The 23,341-nt window shown below is 38.4% G+C and overlaps 1 protein-coding gene across 1 annotated transcript in view; it reads right to left on the bottom strand.

Annotated features, from left to right (window-relative positions):
• Positions 1–23,341, bottom strand: part of SERPINB7 (serpin family B member 7) — a 45,371-nt gene that overhangs the window by 11,585 nt on the left and 10,445 nt on the right. Inside the window, exons 2-4 of the mRNA XM_001925047.5 lie at positions 8,125–8,310; positions 2,089–2,139; positions 1,416–1,532 (exon numbers count right to left, since the gene is read on the bottom strand). Of these exons, the coding sequence (XP_001925082.1) occupies positions 1,416–1,532; positions 2,089–2,139; positions 8,125–8,292 (336 nt within the window). The 5' untranslated portion in view covers positions 8,293–8,310. The remainder of the gene's footprint in view (positions 1–1,415; positions 1,533–2,088; positions 2,140–8,124; positions 8,311–23,341) is intronic.

Consider the following 23,341-nt stretch of genomic DNA (forward strand, 5'->3'; position numbering starts at 1 on the left):
CTGTAAATGTTTCTGTTGTACAGCAAAGTGACCCAGTGATACATATGTATGCATTCTTTTTCCCACATTAGCTTCTACCATGTTCTAGCACAAGTGATTGGATATAGTTCCCTGTGCTATACAGCAGGACTTCATTGCTTACCTTATTTTCAATGTTTTTGATCAGATCTCACCTTTACTGTTTCTGGGTACATTGCACTGAGAGCCAGAAAAGGGAACATAGAAATCTGCTAAAAATAGCAACATGGCAGAGAAATCAAGTTCCAGTCTCAGGCTGGCCATCTCTAGGGACATAGCTGCATGCGTGGGAGTAAAGACATAAAATGTGGGACTGAACGTCAGGGTGGTTCCTGTAAAACTTGCGTAGGATACTTTTGGGAAGATTAAAAAACAAAGTGGACTAATGCTTCGTAATTGACAGGCTGACAAAGGATTTGGGAGGGGTGCTGGAAAGGGACAAAGAATTTGAGTGGGTGACAGACAGAGGAAACAATAATGATTGGGTGGAACACAGAGAGCTGGAAAAGATGCAGGTAGAGATTATTAGCCCAGAGATTTCATTGAGGTGGAGTTTTATAGTTGTGTGAGAAGTGGAGAATTAAAAGGGAGAACAGACTTCCCCACAGGATCCAAAGAATCACAGTCATTGTGTCTGCTTGAATAGTACTATCCAGCTTCCACTTGTCACAGCAATGATGGTTCTAAAGGATGGGTTGACCATAGCGAGATGTAGAGTGCATCCTATATTGGTCTTTGGGTGAACAGGATTCTGCGATGAATGAATTGGCCATACAAACACCATATAATAATACTAAAAATTAGCCTGCTGACCACAAATGAGCCCATTCCCCACCTGTGTTAAGCCTCAGCTGCAATTCTACCAATGGCTGGCTTTTTTGGCTAGCTATCTTAGCAGGAACTCTTTTATAAGTGGTCTTACTGAAAAGATAAATAAGCAACTGCTGGAAGGAAAGGTGATAGGGTATGGCTGAGAAAGAAGGAGGCGAACTCAACACTAGGGATGCAAAACTATCCCAGTAAACAGAAAGCTCAGAGGAAAAATTAATAGGCTTTTCCTCTGCTGCCTATGGACAGCCCTAAGTGGACTGTCTGCTCCTTCCACCCTAGTTCCAACTCCACATCCCTGCCAGAGGACCAGCTCTCTTCTGCTTTGGAGCCTGTCAATCTGGTGGCCCTGAATATGTGGATCACTCAGGGGGAAGTAAAGTCGTGCTTTAGAAACAAGGTGATAAGATTTAAAAGACATCTGGGAACATAATTAGTAGCAACAAGAAAAAAAAAAAAAACACCTCTGTATGGCTCAGTGGGAAGGGGCAAGCATTTATTCAGATGACAGATTGAACAAAATGGAGTTCATAATAGAAATCACCATTTAAAGGGGAGGCTTCACTTACCTTTCGGATATCGAACACTTTTTCTGCAAAAAGTCCATTTGCAATGCTGAGTTCATAATCCTTGTGGGATGTGTTTATATCAGAAAGAATTCTTTTCAGTTGATAATGGAGTCCTGGCTGTTATTAAAAGGATTTTAAAAAATGTATTCTTGGACTGCAAAGATATGCATACTCTTTCACACATGAAACAAAATATGTATATTATACCATAAAAGAATTGAAAAGTATAAAAGCAGTAAAGAACCACATACATCTACAATTTCTTAGCCTTTCTCAAAATAGCATCTATGATTGAAGTTAATTTGTTATTAAAATAAGTAACCTTAGTTAAAACCTTTAACGGAAGATAATGAATTTGCCTAGTATGTGTATTAAATAATTCATTTTAACAATGTAAATTGGCTGTGAATATCAAAGGATAAAAAATAAACATTTAGTTCCACATTATCTTGCCAAAATCTGGCTAACACACAAGTAAAATATTGGCTAAATTAATAATTTACAAGTAAATTATCCCAAAATGTATTTGAAATACCTATAATATGGAAATCTGAATAAGACATGGTCCTTTGCTTTAAGGGATAGAGACCATAATTAAGCATATTAACAAGACAGGAATTTTTCTAAATTTAATCTCACAGTCTCTTTTCCTAAAAGAACATATTGTCTTTACCTGAGAACTGGAAGAGTTTGCATGTCCAGAGACCCTATTAAACTGAAGCACCTGCAAAAAAGGGACAAGGGAAGCAGTTAGCAGGTCGTGCTGAACAAGAAGGGACTTGACGAAAAGAAACGACTCAGGACTTCCCTATTAGTGGTTATGTTGGTTGTTGGTGTGTGTGTTGGTCGCCATCCATGACAGGAATGAAACATTCGGTGGCCCCACTGACTTGGTTAGAATGAAACTTTATTGGGGAAAGTGTCACAGACTGGGAGCGTTCATAAATCAATGGCTACAATAGGAAATGCATTTAATTCTTTTGGTTTGCTTATTCTGGGCAGGCCGGAGCAGGGGGGGTGGGAGACAGTTTAATAATTATTCACTGATCAAATCTGGACAAAAATCAAAGAGGCAACTAAAAAATGAAAACTTTGTATAATGAAGCAGGGGGCAAGATTAGGGCTTACCTCGCAAGCACCAAGACATAAAAGGGAAATGTAGTTATTGAAGATCTAGGAAACACTAAATATGAAGCCAAACTAGGACTTGATAGAATCTATGATCCTGCAATGATCTTAAAGTAAGCAGTTTTAGGTTTTTCCTTTTCCAGTGTGGCTCTTGTAACTCCATTACTCTCATAATTGCTCCTATGCTCAATTCTTGATTTTCTATTGTACTTTATCTGAATTTCCCCAGGCCCTTCAGTCTCTGGGATCTGAAATGCAAAATGGCTCTCTACTAGGAAGTGGTAAAGGGTACTGTGCCTGTCATAATCATGCAACTGTCTGGGACAACCTGAGTGTGGGTGGACAAAATACAGAAGCAGCCATGGACTCAGTTATCTTATAGTCCCCCAACCAATTATCTGAAAGGTCTAAATAACTGCCAGGGAATGGAGGATTTGTTCTATTGTCTACTTGTGAGGCCCAGAATCCCATTGGTTGAATTTTCTATAAACAGATGCAGTTTTGCTTTAAAGGACAATCTGCGCTATATTTGGACCACATCTTTAGTGAGGAGTGGCAGAAAGGAAGAGGGAGGAGGTCCTTCCTGACACTGGGTAAAGAAATTTTGTTTGGGAATTTAAGTAAACCAGCTGACTGACGTTGTTATCAGCACTTCTGGGAGGGATTTCAACTTCAAGGTTTCAGACCCCCGATTAACTAGCCATCATATTGACTAGGGGAAAATAGAATGGCTCAAGAGATACGAAAATTTATAAAGGTTGGAAGTGTCACTGTTAGTCTGTGAGGCCACAGAGAATTGCAACCTACCTCAATTTGAGCATCCTCTTAATCTAGACGAATAATATGAGTTGGAGTGAGAGAGAATGCAAAGTCTACAAGGCAAATTTGATGTACATATTATTGTAGATTTAAAACTCACAAGTGGGGTCTTTACAGGCATCAAGGCACCATGCTTGATGTCATTTTTCCCCCTATTTTATGCTGTTGTGGGGCAGGAAGAACATCAGCCCCCATTATTTGGTCTTGGGCAAACATGAAGATTTTTCAGTGCCTTAAAGAATATTTGTTACCTCTTTTCAGTTAATAGAGTTGAGGGGTAGAATGTGCCAGGGTCTGTAATTCTGCCTCACATTTTTGTGGTCAATTTCATTGTGACTATGATTCCTCCACTAAACAATGAAATTGCTAACTTGTCACTAAAAGAGGAAAATTCAGCAAGGACCTTTCTTCCCATGGAGTAATTTATTTTGTTATTACAAGGGGAGGAAATAAAAGCATGTGTTTATATTATTTGGACTATGTTATTATAGTTTTTTCATTCTTAGTGCTTGGAACATTTATGTTAGAAAGTAGATGAAGTTCACCTCTCGGTACCCCCAAAATGAAAAAGTGAAACTTGCAGATAAAAGTCTTCACCATCAATTACCTCCATATGAGTTGGGGAGAGAGAAAAGCACTGGCCAGATTTGTCCACTACCTTGACCTTGGGTAGTCGCTTCGTATCTTTCCTTCCTAAAAAGAGGGATTGTGGGTGGGAGGGTCCAGTTCTACAATATTTGAAAAAGTTCAGGGAGAAAGATATAACAAAGAGAAGGCTGAGAAAATATTGAAAGTCATATTGATGCTTATGTAATGTTATCTTGAGTAAACCATTAATGGCTTTGTGGGAAAACATTTTGAATGGTGTCTGCTCATCTGAGTTGTAAACATTTTACTCACTATCTCATAAAAACAACCTAGCAATTAATTAACATGAAGACTGGCAAGAAGAAAGGAATCTTTCCTCTTTTGAGGGGATAAAATTTCTCTGTCAGATTAACTTTTTAAATTTCCTATAATTTTCTTTAAAAAATTTTCAATGTCCCTGTTGGATACATTGGTATTTGGGAATATTTGGATGTACCAGAAACATAAAATACCATGGTAAAGGGTCAGGACTCAAAAATGCTAATGGTTTTTTTTTTAGTTAACTCTTGTGGAATTCAGACAATACTGTAAAAACTATATGAATCTCCAGAAGTCATTCTTATTAACTTTTTGAAGAAATCATTAACTAGTATAAATATTTAACATCAATCTTTGAGTATTTCTAATTTTACTCCATTTTTATATTAATTTTATTGTCTTTACTGATATACCTAATTGGCTTTTAGTAAACTGGACCAGTATGATATTGAGGTGACACATACATGTTTTTATGTTTTAGAAAAATTCTAAGAAATTATATATTCAACAATAAAAACCATGACTAAAGATGAATAATGATATAAATAAATATTAAAATGTGATAAATACTAAACAAAATTTCAAAATCCATATTTATCACAATTAGAAATGCCAGCAGTCCTATATTTTGTGTTCTCTGATATCAATATGTAGGAAAATCATAATTTATTTTTTCTTTCTCATAATTGGTGGCATATTAAAATGACAGCAAACTAGAAAAATTACAGGTCTATGCAATGTAAAAAATTTTCAGAATATTTAGATTGACGGTAAAAAATAGTACTAATCCCAGTGGGCTTCTACCTTTGTATTCATGCCAAACTAAAAAAACTATTACTTCTTCTCAGAAATGGTAGAAAAAAATGACACATTATGTTTATTATTTTTTGAAATATTTTTGGTAGACCTAAATTATGTTTTGGAAAATTCAAATTTGTATAACTTTTAAATAATATTGTAATATAAAGTCATAATTTTTTTTTCTTTTCAGGGCTACACCTGTGACACATGGGGGTTCCCAGGCTAGGGGTTGAATCAGAGCTGCAACTGCCAGCCTACACCACAGCCACAGCAACCCTAGATCCAAGCCACGTCTGCAGCCTACACCACAGCTTGTGGCAATGCCAGATCCTTGACCCACTGACCAAGGCCAGGAGTTGAACCCGCATCCTCATGGATACTAGTCAGGTTTGTAACCCACTGAGCCACAACAGGAACTCCTAAAGTCGTAAATTGGAAAAAATATTTATGACATACTCTATAATGAGAGAAATGTTATATGAGAGAGAAGAAAGAGGCAGTTCTAAAGAAGGGAAATAATTTTTTAACTTATATATTAAAACATGATAGGAAAGTACAGTAATATTAGAGCTAAATGAAAAAATATGAACCTGAACATATAAACTTGTAAATAAATACACCTTTCTGGCTCCTTCACTCAAAGGGTAAGCAGGTTTCATGTCACTTTAACTCCTTTGAACCTCACGCATGCCAATTCTGGACTTTAATACTATTATTCAGTAAAGGAACCAGGGCTTCATAGAGAGTAACTGACTCTTTTTGGGCCAAGAAAATTCAAGACAGGTCTAGAATGGGTCAGAAAGCAAAGATATTTTAGAGTTGCCTGGAAGAATTGTTTTTAAAAAGTAAGTTTAAACGAATTTATACTGGCCCAGTTGTGACCATTTGAGCATCAAAAAGAATGACTACTGGTCCATAGCAATGCTTAAGAGACATATAGATGGATGCCATAATTTATAGCCAAATTAATTGAGGCTGGGTTTATCTAAAACACTTACATGGTGTCAAGTGTCAGGTATTGCAATGAGAAAGTAAGTGGGATGTGTTGGTGGGGGGGAATGGGAGGAGTGATGAGGTTGAAAATTCATTTCCAAGAAGGTATTTTTAAGAGGACTAAAGTTTGGCAAATAAATTACGGGAATATTTTTGTGTCTATAGTTGCCATTTTTTTCTTACATGTTCTTATAGGAGGTTGCAGCAGCAAGAGTTATGAAAAGTAACTCATAAGTGTCACTGATTAGGGCAGTGACTATAAAAGAGCAGACTCCAGTGGGACAGGAGTTCTTTGAATTCACTGGGACCTGCCTCCCAAGAGCTATTGAGCCCTGGTCCACCAGGCATCTGTGGGCCAGAAGACCTCAGGAGATGCACCTGGGAATAGTACAGAGAACGTCCCTGACCTGAAATCACACAACAGTGAATAGCTGTGTCTTCTGTTGCATAAAAAATGAGCTTTAGTCATGGCATGGAGCTCACACATCATTGTCTAACATACTGAACAGGAACAACTCTCAAGCAATTTTTTTAAATTGGATGCCATCAAACCAACCCCCATAGTTTACAGATAAGGACACAGAGGTCCACAAAGATGAACTGATTTTCCCAAGATCAGAATTCGGATCAAATCTTCTAACTTCCAGAGTAGTGAGACATTATGTATTTTTATTCATGAATAAAGACATTTTTATTTGTTGCCAAATTGTTTTTCCCCCCAAAGGCTTTACATGTATTTATCCAACACTGATTTTAAAATAATTGAAATTTTACAATAATGTATTTTTAGCTGCCTTTCAGTTGGCGGATTTAGGGCAAATGGTTTTTCCTTTGGATGGATATTGTTGGGGTCTGAAGACATTTTTTATTTGCACAACTGGAGAGAGGCATGATTAATGATATCTGGTGGGGTGAGGCCAGGGATGCTGCTAAACCCCCTATGATGCATGGATTAGCCCCTCAAGACAAAAAATTATCTGGCCCAAAATATCAGTAGAACTGGGGTTGGGAGCCCCTGCTGTAGCACAAGATCATCCTGAGTTTGAATCTCAGCTCTACTGTTTACTAGCATAGAGATGTCATGGAAACTCCTCCATAAAATCAGGAAAATGATGCCTAGGCCAGTGTAAGTGTGAGCACCAAATAGGATCATTTGTAGAGTTTATCCCAGAGCTTTCGCGGCAGTCAGCTGTTACCATCATTTCATTAGAGTGAGGTGTTCAGTGTACTGGGTTGTAAACTATCCAACTCTTGGAAAATGGTGTGCTTAGATTTGGTGATTATTCCCCAGCAGCAAATACTCACTGAGCTATCCAGAGAGCAAAACAAATTATTCCAGCTTAAATCATCTGCACAAATAATCTTCAACAAGTACTTAAATTTGAAAGATTACAACAGGGACATGCTCCCTCCAGCACTCACTTACAGACTGAAATAATGGGACGAAGCAGTGGGCAGCAAGGGATGACTTCAGGGTTTTGATATGCAGCCTGGTATCTACTTGCTGCCGGGCTACTGAATTTCCATGGCAAATTCCCTAGAGAATGGAGGGAAACCATACCCATTTCACTTTCCTGCACAGCCCAGCTCTAGGTTGTGTACAAGAGTGACGCAACTGTGACCTACACCACAGCTCACGACAACGCCGGATCCTGAACCCACTGAGTGAGGCCAGGGATCAAACCCACATCCTCATGGATACTAGTCAGATTTGTTAACCACTGAGCCACAACAAGAACTCCTCCATCCCATAACTTCTGATTCAATTGGGATGGGGCCCGAGCATCTTCATTTCTAGCAAGTTCTCTAGGTGATGCTGGCATGAGAAACACACTTCGAGAACCTCCTGACTAAGGCAAAGAATCAAAGCTGAAGTTCCAGAAACATTCCAGCTTAAGAAGAAGTGGTGCATGCTGTGTACATTCTTCACAGCTGGAGAGAGGTTCACCAAGAGGCCTTCCATCTCAATGGCATGGGACCACTGTAGTAGAATATTGGGAGAAAACATTTGTCCCAATAACTGATTACAGAAGCCATGGTTGGTGGCACAAGGGAGACTGACCTTATCAATCTGAGAAGCACAGTCACCTCTCGCACCCAGACGAATGAGGGCCAGAGCAGTGAAGAGGCTCAGAGAGGAAAAGAACACATTTCCACTTCCTTGATTGTTATCCATCTCTCTGAACAAGTTGAAGCAAAATTCTCCATTTGCTGCAGCGAGGGAGGCCATCGTGAAACTGAATACAGCCTAGAGAGGGAGAAAATAAAATGAGTTCCAAGTACATTTTCTGTGAATATTAGGGTTTTTTTTATTATTATTCATTTCTTTCTTTTTTCTTTTTTTTTCCTTTTTTTCAAATCCAAAGCTTCATTTCCCAGTCTTGGATGTAACTATCAAATAACTGAGAACAAAAAGAAAAAATTCCTTTGGCCTACCGTCCTTGTTACCAACACTCTAAAACTATCTCTTCTGGCAACAATATTACAATACATGCTTTTTTTTTTGAACATTGATATTCTTTAGCACAATGTTCCAAGTTTTCTGCCTACGCTCTCATAATCATAGCTAGGGCATAGTCCCACTTCTCCTGATGTGTCATTTTTATTTCAGTAGTTTTTGACAATTCTGTTTTGAAGTCCTAAGCAGGCATATTCATGGGGTCTACCGTTTCTCAAATCACCCCAGATTTCTAAGGTGAATAGAGCAAAAATGCTATTACAATCAAACAAATATTACAACATTAGGTGGTTTATTCAAGGAGCTATAGTCCTTGCTTTTTAATCATCTGCAATTTAAGAATAAACAAACACTTTAAATAATTTTCTTAATTTCAGGAAGAAATTGTGTGCTAGATTCTCTCTTCAAATAATTTTCAAGACTTCATATTGATTGACAAAAATCTTAGTAAATGTAATCACTCTTAGAAAAGTAAAACTTCAAAAGCAAAACCATAATAATCCTTTCCGAACATTTACAGAGAAAAATTACATTTAATAAAGCATTGTGGAGTTCCCATCATGGCGCAGCAGAAATGAATCTGACTAGGAACCATGAGGTTGTGGGTTCGATCCCTGGCCTTGCTCAGTGGGTTGGGGATCCGGCGTTGCTGTGAGCTGTGGTGTAGGTCGAAGAAACGGCTCGCATCTGGTGTTGCTGTGGCTATGGCGTAGGCCGGTGGCTACAGCTCTGATTGGACTCCTAGTCTGGGAACCTCCATATGCCGCAGGTGTGGCCCTATAAAGACAAAAGATAAATAAATAAATAAATAAATAAATAAATAAATAAATAAATAAATAAAACAAAGCATTGTGTGTGTATTAATATATAGATGTAATGTGGGCATGACTGCTTTAAGACTTGAAAGATACTTAAATAACCCTGTTGGGAACCTGCCTGCATGGTCCGGTGGGGGTCTAGAAGCTACTTGTGGTATCATAGTCCAAAAAACAAAAATCACACTTTTTGGTACATTTTTCTTCAGTCAAGCCCCAGTTATTCTTATTATTTTATTAATTCAAATGTTACTAGTTTACCCCTGGGTAGGAAGGAAACCTTTAGTGTTTTTAAAAATCATTCTTTAAATCACTTTCGAAGCAATAATTGTAAAATTTCATTTTCTACTTTTTTAATCATCTGCCTGACTTTTCACAAAACTACCACTGTATTGAAGAGAAGTGAAACTACACAGGAATTTGTTCATTCAAACAATCAGGTTCATATTTCAAGGCATAGGTAAATTTGATGGCTGAAAAACCATAATAGATAAATGATCATTACAGAGAAACATTGACGAAGAAGTTCCTAGACCATTAAAAATTCTCAAGCAATGACTTTTAAAATGATAAAGGGTACTAGATAATACATCTTTAAACCTTCTCGTATAGACATGTTCATGCACTTTGAAAATAAGTGCCAGAAAGTATGTTCCACTTCATGTCATACTTTTTATTATCTCCCTTTATGCAGGTGCATTGTATTTTCCAGAAATGAAAGGAAGAGTCTTACCTTCTCATCTGATATAAAGTCTGAAGCCCATTGGTGAATAAATAATAATATTTAAGGCTGAATTACTTGTATTACACCCTAAAATTCCACCAGGTGACAGAAAATATATATTTACATGGTACCAAAACTGTGATTTTTCTTTTCTCATAAAATTTCTTTTCCCAGCAACTTTTATTAAAAAAATAAACACCAACAAAAATAAATTAAATTCAAATAATCCATCGAGTCCCTAATGATTTGTTTCCTAGTTAAATAACTAAAGTAAATTCAAGAGGAATTGAATTACAGATGATGATATCAGCGTAATACTAGCAGTGTGCCAATCTCCAGATATAGCAATGATGGAAAATTCTTTTCAAATCTTAAAGGAACCTGGCTTTAAATTGATTTTTTTGTTTCACTAAAAAAAGAGCCACATTCTTAGATTCCTTACAGAAACTCTTATTTAGTACTCAGATACGTAATTAATGTATAATTTTCAGGTTAACATGATTCAAATACTCAGAGTTATTTAATTCCTAGACATCAGACTTGAGGATCTAAAAGTCCACAGAAGCCTGAAGCCTATTTACTTAAATATGGTATATTTCAGTCTGAGAAATATTTTTACCTCTTCCTTTCTTTTGTTAACATACTATTTGCGTCAAAACCAAAGAGTAGATATGTTCTCACTAAAGCTTTTTTTAAAGTTCAACAAAAACATAAGCAAAATATCTTCTAAAGTATAAGAAAAACCAGGGACAAAAAGTATTTAATAAAACATGAAATTATAATGATAATATTTCATGGATCTAAGCTTATTCTACCTAATTGATAAATTATTTCATCAAATATTATTTATCTTAGGATAATTTTGTATGATGAAAAAGAAGCATACTTCATATAAAACCCTTCTTTTACGAAACTAAAGTACACATAGTGGGAAAAATTAATGACTGCTATTGAACATGCTTAATTTTTATTCTTATGATGTGAGTCAAAAGTAATGCTATAAATAGTTACTCCTCTACAGAAATATTTTCAAATCTTTCCATTTCTTTTAAAAACGTGGTTTCAAATCTTAATAAATCCTTAATCAGATAAGCAGAAATATGCGATTAAAACAGAATTCAATTCTAATCTCAAAAATGTGTATATTCCAACCCGTAATGCCTTAAATAAGAACACGGGAAATATGGAATCTAGATGTGTACGTAACTCCCCAAATGCTTTTCCTCTTTTATAAGATAGACTACGAGTGTCCCTGGGGTCTCCCATCTGCTGCATGGGAGTGCATACCCCTCTCCCAGCCACAGACAAGCCCTAAGATAGAGAAGCGGAGAGTAGGACCAGACCACAGTGTTATCATCGTTTGATGAGTTTAGACTCTCAGGTACAAAGACTACAAAGACGCATCCCTTGCTCTCTTCTCCCTCCCTCTCTCCCTGTCCCTCTCTCCCTGTCCCTCTCTCTTTCTCGCTCTCTCAGGCTCCGCTCTCTCTCTCTCAGAGTCTGGCCAAACTTTAAGTTGTGGACCTCAGAAATATTTACCTTACTCTCTTCATAAAGGAAGTTAGCTGCTGGTTGGGTGAGTCTGCAAGAGTTCTTTGCATTACTCCGAAATATAAAGCCTCTGACTCAGACACTCCCTACTTCCTTTGTGATGATCGTGGTAGTTTTAAATAATGTCATTAAAATGGAGTTACATTCTGGCCATTTATAGAGCAGGAGAAAGGGAATGTGCAGAGTATGAGCTACAGATTCAATTCAAAGTAGTAAAAACTGTTTTAGCATGAAATTTTACTTAACAGGATACCAACATCACACAGTCTTTTCATACCGTATATAAACATTTTCTCTCGTGGTGTACCGTTGGTGTTTTGACACACGGAAAGGTGTACTTTCCAAATTCATTCACTGATTTTTGTTACATTTGTTTGATTCCTCGCCTTCAAGGATTCATACTCTAGCATGTAGAAATGTAGCTGTGGTGAAGAGCATCATTGTGGTCCTGTAGAGGTGAGGACAGCAAAGTGCTGGAGGACAGAGTGGGAGTGGAACAGAAAGTGTTGCTCTGGCTCAGGACTTGGGGATTACTGGACTCCGGGGAGGTAGATGATCAGGCTCTTTCAGGAGGAAGGAAACACTCTTTTACTTTACAGAGTGTTTCTGACTTTGCCTTACACATCATTCCTACAAGCATTTACCCACCCTGCTTTCATCTTAATTTTATGTTTTCATACTAAGATGGAATGTCCTGACCATTTGAAGTTTTCGAAGGTGAGCATCCTACCAGAAGGATAGATGTGTCTGAACATGTTGAATGGGACGGAAAGATCTCTCCCTCCATCCTAAGAGGAATGCATTAGCGATAGGACCACTCAAAATGGAGCCAAGAAAAAATAAGAGAAAAATATAATTCTTAACTCCAGAGAAAATAAAGACTACACAGTACATCCTACTACACTTTATAGCTTGGCCATAGATAATATTCTCTTAGTTGTAGTGATTTTAAGATTAAGTATTGAGCAAAAGGTTTATGATATATTACTGTAGGGCTAATAGGAAGAGGTGGTAGGGGCTGGGGTGGGGAGCCGGGAGCCTTCCATAAAAGGAGCACAGCATCCTTCCATAAAAGGAAGTCTATAGATTGTCTCTGAGAGCAAAAAAACAAAAAAAGAGCAGCATTTGTTTGTTATTTGAATGTCTGGAAAGATGCAAAAAGTGATACTAAAAGCAATTGAGATTGGAGATAAGCATACACCTGTGAAACCATCACCACAATCAATCATACTTCAATAAAGTGGTTTAAAAAAAAAAAAAAGCAGCAGCAGCAGCAGCAGCAGTAGTGGAGAGTTGTCCTACCTGTTAAGTGAGAAGCAGAGTGGGAGGCAGAGGAGGAGACTACTGTTTTGCATGATAAACTGTGCCCTCTCATTTTGACTCCTTACCATCTAGAACATATACAAACCTGAAATAAATGAAAGATAAAATACTGGATGTGGGTTAAATTCCAGCTTGGCAACTCTACTAGCTATGTGGCCTTGAGTAAGTAACTTAATTTCTCTGAACCCTCATTTTCTCATCCATTAAATAAGAATTCAGATCAATTGTATTATATTTACGTTCATATTTTTATTTTAAAATATATGTATGTAACATATTATATATTTATTATGTATTATATACATATGTATGTTTGTGTGTATATATGTATGTATATGTATGTATGTCTATCTGTAGTCACCAGCATGGTGCTTAGTGCAGGGTAAGTCCTCACCAATTTTAATCCCTCCCCCTACCTGCCCTCCCCCATCACTTTGCCCTTGTTATATTTTATTATGTATTATTGCCATACTACATAAGAAGTCAGATTCCTTCAGTAGTTTTTCTATAGCATCTACTCTCTGAAATGTGGGGGTTCACTGCTACTATCTCTCTAGTGTGTTAGTTCCATTCCTCTGAGGCAGATAATACAGTGATTTCTTCACAGGGATTTTCATCACAGGAGTGGGAAGGGCTTTAGGAATAATAAGCAGTCATGAGTGAAATTTCAGAATTAACACGGTAGGAAGAATAGACAGCGGACAGCCTGGAGGAGGGTGACCAACTGGTCCTGGTTTGCCTGGGACGCTCCTGGGTTTGGCACTGAAAGTTCTACCTCCCAGGGGTCCTCTCAGTCCTGGCAGGGAGTCCACTGGGAGGCATCCCCTCCCTTCAACTAAGGGGTTCCCAGAGCTTTGCCCAAGACCATTGCTCACCTCATACACCCTGAAGTGTGCTGCACACCAGATCATGGTCATTCAAACCAAACTATCATAAGACACCCAGAACATATTCTTGACACCCAAAATATGCCCTCTTCTGCTCACTGATGCCTGGAATCAGCATGACAAGAGACATGGGGTCCCACGCCACAGCTGGAAGCAAGTAAGTTAGAAAGAAAAGAATACACAAAGTACGATTCCCTTTAAGAAAAGGGCAAGCCAGGTAAAACTGTCTTTTTAAGGATGCCTGATTACATAGGTGGGCAGACTATCTTAAATAAATGACTGTCTCAACCTACCTCTAGTGGGAAGGGAAGGGGTTTTGTAGTAAAAGGATGACGGGGGAAGCTTCAGAGGTTTTGACAATGTCCTATTTGTTAAACTAAAGGTGTATATTGAATGCACTTTTATGCATCCAAGTTATATTTAATAATTTAAAAAAGTCAATCAAAAATATAATGAAAGAAAATGCCTCATAGATATGATCATGGTTCACTGTGTATAACTGATAGCTAATCTACTCCCGAGAGCAGGATTTGGTGGAAGATGGGCTGGGATCCTGTGATGAGGATAAATAGAAGGACTCCAAATAAAGAATAGGATATTAACAAGACTGGAAGACCTGGCAGAGATGATGCAGAGCAGAGACCAGGGGTCCCAGTGTTACCTCCAGCAGCCCCGAAACCTAGGAAGGTTGCCAGAATAATAGAGGCTGCCTCCCCAGAAGGACAGTGCTCCCAAAGATGTGATGTGGAGAGATTTTAGCCCTCTGGATGTAACCCTTGGCCACTTCCAACATCTTTCTCAAGATTCAATGGTGAGCTCACCTCTCACCTACAATAGCAAATACAGGAACAGCCTCGCTGAGTGTGCAAATCAATAATGCAATTCATACCAGTCTTCTAGGACACAGAGCAGTGATGAGAGTCAGGTCTCCTTTCTCACTCACAAAGAAAATGTTTCCACACCACCCTGGACTGTTCAACCCTAAATATTTTCCCCACACACTTAGGAAGGTGACAAGGAAGAGATGAGATGCAACTCTGATTCACCACTATCTAATGAAACCAAGCAAACATTTCTAAACAGATATTTTTCCCCAAAAACCTTAGAATTATGTTTTAAAGTCTATCCATAGATGCAGTCTACACCCTGCCCAAGCATCTGCTTGTTGATGTGTAGACCTAGATTCTAGGATGATTTCCCTGTGACTCAGAGTAAGTGCTGTCCCTAAAGAAGCTTATAAGTATTTAGCCTTCAATCAGGTTTCAAAATAATATCTGACTCAGGTGGTCATTATGGGGTTCATTCATAATGTGAATCATATTTGAAGAGGTAATTTGCCCATCTCTGTTCTTTACAGTGCCAGTGGTTTTAACAAAACCACACACTCTCCCCCCCCCCAAAAAAAATCAGGATCTACAGTATTTATCAGCCTGTCTCAAAACATACCTTCTATTTGTGATAAAGCATCAATAGAGTAAAGCAAAACAGTGGTCACTCTGAGTTTAATCTACAATTTTATTGCAATTTGTCAATGACCTCTGGCAACCTGATTTCTTTTTTTGCTTTTTTTTTTTTTTTTTTTTTTTTTTGGTTTTTGGGCTGCACCCGCGGCATATGGAGGTTCCCAGCCTAGGGATCGAATCAGAGCTGCAGCTGTCAGTCTACACCACAGCCACAGCAACTCAGGATCTGAGCTGCATCTGCAGCCTACACCACAGCTCACAGCAATGTCGGATCCTTAACCCACAGAAAGAGGCCAGGGATAGAACCTGCATCCTCATGGATACTAGCCAGGTTCTTTAACACTGAGCTATAACGGGAACTCCCATGGCAGCACCATTTCTTTCAACCCTATCATGTATAAACGTGCTTGGCGTAAGGACCTAAAATAGAAATTAATACAATATTTTCATCCTTTCTTAAACTCAGTTGTACGTCTGAACACTAAGCTATTTTGTCGGGCTTCTCTTTGTACTGTTTGTTCTCCACCCTTCTCCTACTTTCCTTTTCTTCTCACTTTTCTCTGGTTGGAATTTTCCAGAGATATATGTTGAATTAGTCAAATCACCTGGCTTCTCTAGATGCTTACCTGAATGAAGCAGCTTTAGTTAGGAGCTGAAACTTGAGGGGTTAGTTTATTCATGGCACCCTGCCAGCCTCTTCTCCACCCTTCTGATCTGGCCGTGAAAAGCCGTATTGATAACACCCAGATCCTCCCTGCTGCAATACAGGCCAGAGCTCCTTGAAGTGAGTTTTCTGCTTGCAAATTGGCCAGGTATAGGGAAAGGTAGGTTAGGACCAATTGATTGCTGACAGCTTTGCCATCCGAACATGCTGCACAGGGGCATGCCTAGCCTCACAGAAGGAACTGCAAGCCTGGTTCCTTTGGCTGAATATTTCCCAAAGGATAGCCAGAGATTACCCAAATGACTGGGTCCTCCATTATAAAAAGCTATTGGAATCAGACACCTTCACTTTACAGTTACTTATCAGTTTTATGGAGTTTTGCTCCCTTCCTGTGTTGCTTATATGAAATCGGAGTAGTCACTGTCCATTTCCATGACGGTTTATGGGTAAGATGGTAATAAAGGACAATAAAGTCACAAATAATCCCTGAAACTTAATTCTGATTGAGCAGTTGTAGTAAGTTTTCTGAGGGCTGTTGTTAATATGGAAAATATAAGCTTACAAATGGATTTCCCTTTCTCTGTACTCTGATTGCTGTGATAATTGACTAGAGCAAGCTGAAATACTTTTAATTCTGCATCCTTTCTATTATCTACTATTGAAGGGATAAAGTACTTTCAAGCAGTAAAATGGTCAGTAGGTAAAAGGCAAGGACTCTGAGTGTCACACAAACTGGATAATCCTCCTGGAATTATAAGAGTCAACCATAATTAAAACTCTTCTCACCATTGTTTTCTTCTCCACTTTAACTCAGACAACCCTCCCACAACTGCGTTTGCAATGGCTTATTTGGAAGTAACCAATCCCAAAGTGACATAAGGCCAAGAAGGAAACTCAGCCATGGGAATGGGCATGTCACATCAATTCTTCCCTCTTGCCCTACAGTAATAACCCAAATGTTCATAGGCCTTACCAATTCATGAATACAGATGAGGTCACATAATTGGTAATAACCTGACTTTGACTGTCTCTTGTCCTCACTTACATACCCAGAACTGAAGCCTGCTGATGTTTGATGGTTCCCAAAAGATTGCCCATCACCACATTAAGCCTCCCATGTTTCTCTTCTGTTTTGGTACCCACCCCCTATTGATGTCCTCCAGAACCCTTGAGGGCCCTTCACTTTTGTCACTGTTGCCTGTGCTCATTGAGAGAACACTGGTATCTCCCTCAAAAGTACCATTTCAGGGTGCCCTCATGGATGCCAAGCAGGGGGTTAGCACTTTCACTGGCTTCCATGAAGAAGTAGGAACAAGGACCCTTCTCCACTCTTATTTTACTTCATCGCCAGGCATTTGGCAGAGAAGCTTGCTGCACCTGTATCTTCCAGAACATGTCACCCAGTTTCTCTGGCTGAAGCTTATCCTTGGGATAGGAGGAAAAAGAGAGATTATTCTACCTTTCTTATGTTATTCACCCATTGTACTCATAGACACCCATGCATAAACATCCTTCTGGTAGATTCTTTGTCTCAATTAAATGAATGATTATAAAATAGGCCCTTTGAGGGAACTACCAAACCACCACATGACTCAAATATATCTGCATTTTCTCTACTATTACCACTGAATTTTCTGTCTTTAACATTTTCTATGATGGTTTTATCTGAATACTCTCCTGTTATCATCCTCAAGTGAACTGCTAGCATAATATAAAGTGAATAAAAAATGTCCATCTGGAGTTCCCATCATGGCTCAGAAAGAACAAACCCGACTAGTATCCATGAGAATGCGGGTTTGATCTCTGGCCTCATTCAGTGGGTTAAGGATCCAGCATTGCTGTGAGGGGCAGCATAGGTCACAGTCACATCTCAGATCCCACATTGCTGTGGCTATGGCATAGGACAGCAGCTGCAGCTCTGATTTGAGCCCTAGCCTGGAAACTTCATATGCTGCAGGTGCAGCCCTAAAAAGCCAAAAAAAAAAAAAAGTCCATCTTTCCCAACAGAAAGATGAGAAATAAAAGAGCTGGTCTACTTAGACCAAAAGGTATTCTCTGCTCCAAAATTTGTGTGTCCTATGTGCCTAGGGAGTAATTTTACAAACAATAGGAGAAATTCCCTGTGTCTGGTAGAGCATAAACTGTTTTCAAACAGTCGTTCTAGTGCTAACTCCACAAAAAAGTGGGTATTTTTTCCACATAGCTTTGATTGTCAATCTCAGAAAGTTTTGATTCATAGTAGTTCTCCAGCTACATAGACAATTTTTTTTAAATTTTTTTCAGGGTTAAAAAAAACTAATCAGGAGCTTCCTGGTGGCTCAGTGGATTAAGGATCCTATGTTGTCACTGCTGTGGCTTAGTTCACCGCTATGACACAGGTTGGATCCCTGGCCACAGAACTTTCACATGCTGCTGGCACGGCCAAAAAAAAAAAAAAAATCTAATTTAACATGCTAGTGTCCATTATTGTAAAGCTCTATATTCTAGATATCAAAAGACATACACTACTGTACAGCACAGGGAACTATATCCAATCACTTGGGATAGAACATGATGGAAGATAGTATAAGAAAAGTGATGTATGTATATGTGTGACTGGGTCACTATGCTGTACAGCAGAAACTGACACAACACTGTAAATTGACTGTACTTTGAGAAAAAATTTTAAAAATTAAGAGAAAATAATAAAGGTGAGAAAAAAATTTTTAAATAAAAACATAAATAAAAGACATAGACTCCTTCAGGCCCAAAACCAAGAATTCTTCTTCTTCCCTCTATGTATATGATAGTGTCTGATATTATATTAAGACTTAATAAATGTTTATTGAATGAGTGAAATAACCTAGGGTAAAGGTAGTGTTATAACAGAAGGTCAAGCAAATGAGAGCTCTAAGAAAGAAATGATTAATTAGCAGAGGGAATCTTAAGAAGGCCTCATAAATGAGCGAGCATCTGGTCTGGCTCTTGGAAAATGAAGATAAGATGCATTCCAGGGAGAAGTAACAGCATGACTAAAGACTCCTGGGAATTGATGTACATCCTGTGTCCTGGGAGTAGACAGCAAACACCTAATCAGGTGATGTTGATCAAGTGGAGGTATTTCAGGCCCTGCTGCCTGAATGGATGATGAGGTCACCATCAGGGACAGAGATTTCAGAAGACATTTCAGCAGTAGGAGTATGCATAACAGAGGGGAAAATCATAAATTTAGCCTTGGTATATTGAATTTGAGATCTCCAAAGGACATTCTGTTGGAAAAAAAAGTAGTTGGAAATTCAGGTCTGCATATAAAAGGAGTCGTTGATGATATACATGCTTATTTGAAGGGTTTATATATAGGTGATAATTAAAACCATGAAAAGAGATCCCAAGACAAAAAGTCCAAAAAGTCTATAGCAAGAAAAAGAAAAACACAATTCCCTAGGAAATTGCTACATTTAAGTTATAGGCGTAACAAGGCTCCAGATATCTGAAGTGACTTTGAAAGGTCAGGCAACCAGCTTTGTTGCCTTTATTTTATGGGTTGAAGTGACAATAGCATATAGATTACATCTTTAAAAAGGAAGAATATGTACTGTGCATATGAGACCTATAAGAACATACTAAATACATATAAACTAAATGGCAAATTTGCCAAAATTAGGAAATAGTAAAAACTTCCTTTATTATGGTCATTTTATTTTAAATTATGTTAATTTAATTATGGGTAAATATAAAATAAAAATAAAACTGAGAATAAAAAAATGGGACCACCAAAATCCAGTCTGTGTAAGAAGTCACATTAAAAAAAAACACATATCCCATTCCACTTATTTGGGTTTCCTTAAAGATACCACGCCGAGGATTTCACAAAGGAAGTCACAGAAAAAGTAGGGCCTCCTGTATCCTTTTTAGATATCTCTTCCCCTCCCCAAACCTTCACTCATAGCAGTAGGTAGATATCCTTCCCTGTATCTCAAATGCACAGTTTCATCACCACAGTGATGTCTTGGTTTTCTCACATCTCTTCCTTTCTTGCATAAGTTCACACTATTCCCATTCATGGAACACCTACTGATGCCCATCCAGTCTGCCCACCATGCAAAGTGCATGCACATCTTTTGGAAGTTCAGCTTTTCTCCCACTTTATCATCCTCTTTGTTCTGGTGATAGTGAATAAATTCAGTGGGGGGCGGGCATGTGTGTGTGTGTGTGTGTGTGTGTGTGTGTGTGTGTGAAATAGGAAGAAAATAAGGTAAGACAGCAAATGACTTTAAAAACATAGCCACTGGGGAGTACCCGCTGTGGCCCAGTGGAGACGAACCTGACTAGCATCCATGAGGACAGAGGTTTGATCCTTGGCCTCACTCAGTGGGTTAAGAATCCAGCATTGCTGTGAGCTGTGGTATAGGTTGCAGACATGGCTCGGACCTGGCATTGCTGTTGCTGTAGGCCAGCCTAATACAGCTCCCATTCGACCCCTAGCCTGGGAACCTCCATATGCCGCAGGTGCGGCCCTAAAAAGAAAGACCAAAAAAAAAAAAAAAATAGCCATTGGATAAATACTATGGATATATATTGAACTCTGTACCTTGATAACAAAGAATACATTTCAAGTGCCCATGACTTATTCATAGAAAATGGTTACATATTCGGTCACAAAGAAACCACCAGTAATTTCAATAAAAGTGAATACTACAAACAAAACCTTCTGGTCACATCACAACAAAACGAGAGTTTACTAACAAAAAAAATCCTCCCACATGGATAGTTATATATATATATTCCTGTTAACTCATAGATGAAAGAGAACATTAAAAAATGAAATCATAAAAAAAATTTTAATGACAATGGTTTTCAAAATAGGAAAAACACACTCTATCCTATTATTTCCCTGCTAATTACAACTAAAATCCCTGGACGAAAGCTATAAAAGAACTGCCAAAAGACTCTGAAAGGTGAAAAAAAAAGAAGAAAGAATGGCTAGGAACCTCAGGACTGGAGGAAAACTTGGTGTTAAATTTGCTGTAATGGGAGTCCCTGTTGTGGCATGGGGAAATGAATCCGGCTAGTATCCATGAGGATGAGGGTTTAATCCCTGACCTTACTCGGTGGGTTAAAGATCTGGTGTTGCCTGCCGTGAGCTGTGGTGTAGGTCACAGACACGGCTTGAATCCCACGTTGCTGTGGCTATGATGCAGGCTGGCAGCTATAGCTCCGATTCGATCCCTAGCCTGGAACTTCCATATATGCCAAGTATGCGGCCCTTAAAAAAAAAAAAAAAAAAAAGAAAAGAAAAGAAACTTGATGGAATGTTTTTTTCCTGTACATCCTAGCATAGGTTCCACAATCTAGAACTTCTAACAGGGTCAGGAAAAAAGTTTCCAAGGAGAGCCTGTTCTCTCCAGCCAGAGGTGGAGGAAGAAGGTAGCCCTACAGGACAGAGCTCTTTCGACTCCGCTCACTATGTTACAGACAGATGTCAGGTCTGTATGTGAAAGAAGTCGTCAACGACATACATGCCAGTTTGGGGTTTTTTTATATGTATAGGTGATAATTAAAACCTTGAATGAGATTCACAAAGAGAAAGTCTAGAGCAAGAAGAAAAAAAACACAATTTCCCCCTGGGAAATTCCCTACCCCCTCCTCACTGGCCTGATTACTACAGACAGTGGGGTGAAACTGTGGTGACTAGCCCCACCCCCTCACCAAGAAACTCAATCAGAAGCAGCATCCCACCCCTATCCACTGGTGTGGCTGTGGGCACAGAGTCTACCTGCTCCCACCTGCACTGAGAGCACAGAGTCTGGGAGGTGGATTCCTGTCAACCAGCACCTCCCTGAAAGAAGGGAAATGAAGAACTCAGTTGCCAACAAAAAGGGTAGCAGCTCCCCTGTCCCCACTCCCAGCCAGAGAGTATGAGGAGTTGGTGAAGAGACAGGAGATGGAGAAAAGGATCCTTCAGATTTGGACCTAAAGTCCTGGCTTCATCCCTATTCCACTTAGCTATAAAACCGAACAGAACCAATAAAACAAAGGCTTTGAGAACTGAATTATGGTGTCATTTCATATGAGCCACTGGGTCATGCAAAAAGACAAAGCAAAGACTTTGACAACAAAATCGACATTAAAATCACAGCCCGCAGAAGTGGGGCAGGATGTATGTATTTTCTGACCATAAACCTGTTAACTACCTACTAAAAAAAGAAGATTTAAATGGAATCAGAGCTTCATTATATAAAACTCAAAATGTCTAGGACACCATACAAAATTACTCATTATACCAAAACCCAGGAAAATTCTTAATTCACATGACAGAAGACAATCAATAGATTTCAATGTCAAGATAATACAGATCTTAGAAATATCTGACAGATATTTTCAGACAGCTATCAGGATATGTAAAGAACTCTTAAAAGTGAGGGAAAAGGACCTAAAATTTTTATAGAGAAATGTAGAAAAACATGAACAGATAATTCACCAAAAATGTGTTTAGTTGGGTTTTGTTTTGTGTGTGGGTTTTTTTGTTGTTTGTTTGTTAGTTTTGTTTTGTTTTTACATAGGCTTTATTTTCAGAGAAATGTTATGCTCACATCAAAATTAAGGGAAAGATAAGTAGATTTCCCACATACTTCCTGCCTCCACTCCTACACAGCCTCCCACACAATTGACATCCCCACCAGAGTGGTATATTGGTCACAAGATAGGGAAGTCCATTGACACATCATCAATGCCCATAGTTTATATTAGAACTTACTCCTTTGCTCTATTGTCAGTGGGTTTGTACAAATGCATGACATGTAGTCACATTCTAGTATTATGCAGACTAGTTTCACCGCTAAAAATCCTCCATGCTCTGCCTAGTCATTTTTCCCCACCTCTCCACTCCTATTTTAAATTTTTATGCTTAAGATATATGATTTCTTTTACTCTTTTATGTTTAGAAACTCCTCCTCGGGACTGAGATTCAATACCTAGTTACTCTGGCTGGTTTGTTTTGTTTTATGTGTTTCCTTCTATAATTTTTTGATATGAAGTGAAGATGTACATATTTAATAATAATAATAATGGCTAATCAATCATCCTGCCGATATTTAAACTCTCTTTCCCTCAAATATGTGACTCCCATTCATCACAAGCTAAATTTTAACTACGTAAGTCTGCCTCTGAGTTATACGCTGTGCCATTCACCTGTCCCTTTACTTTTTTGTCAGTTAAAACTGTTTGAAAGAAATACATTTCAGTGTCTGATAGGGTAAACCCCTCAAAATTGCTCTTTGTTTTTGAAACATTCTTGACTATGTTCATTGATTTAATTTTTCCACAGGAATTTTTAGATGTATTTTTCAAGAAAAAAAATCCCATTACAGGGCAGAGTTTCATTAATTTCCATGATTTTAAAAATATGCTGAGTC

Source organism: Sus scrofa, chromosome 1 (assembly GCF_000003025.6).
Source record: "Sus scrofa isolate TJ Tabasco breed Duroc chromosome 1, Sscrofa11.1, whole genome shotgun sequence".
NCBI classification, from domain to species: Eukaryota; Metazoa; Chordata; class Mammalia; order Artiodactyla; family Suidae; genus Sus; species Sus scrofa.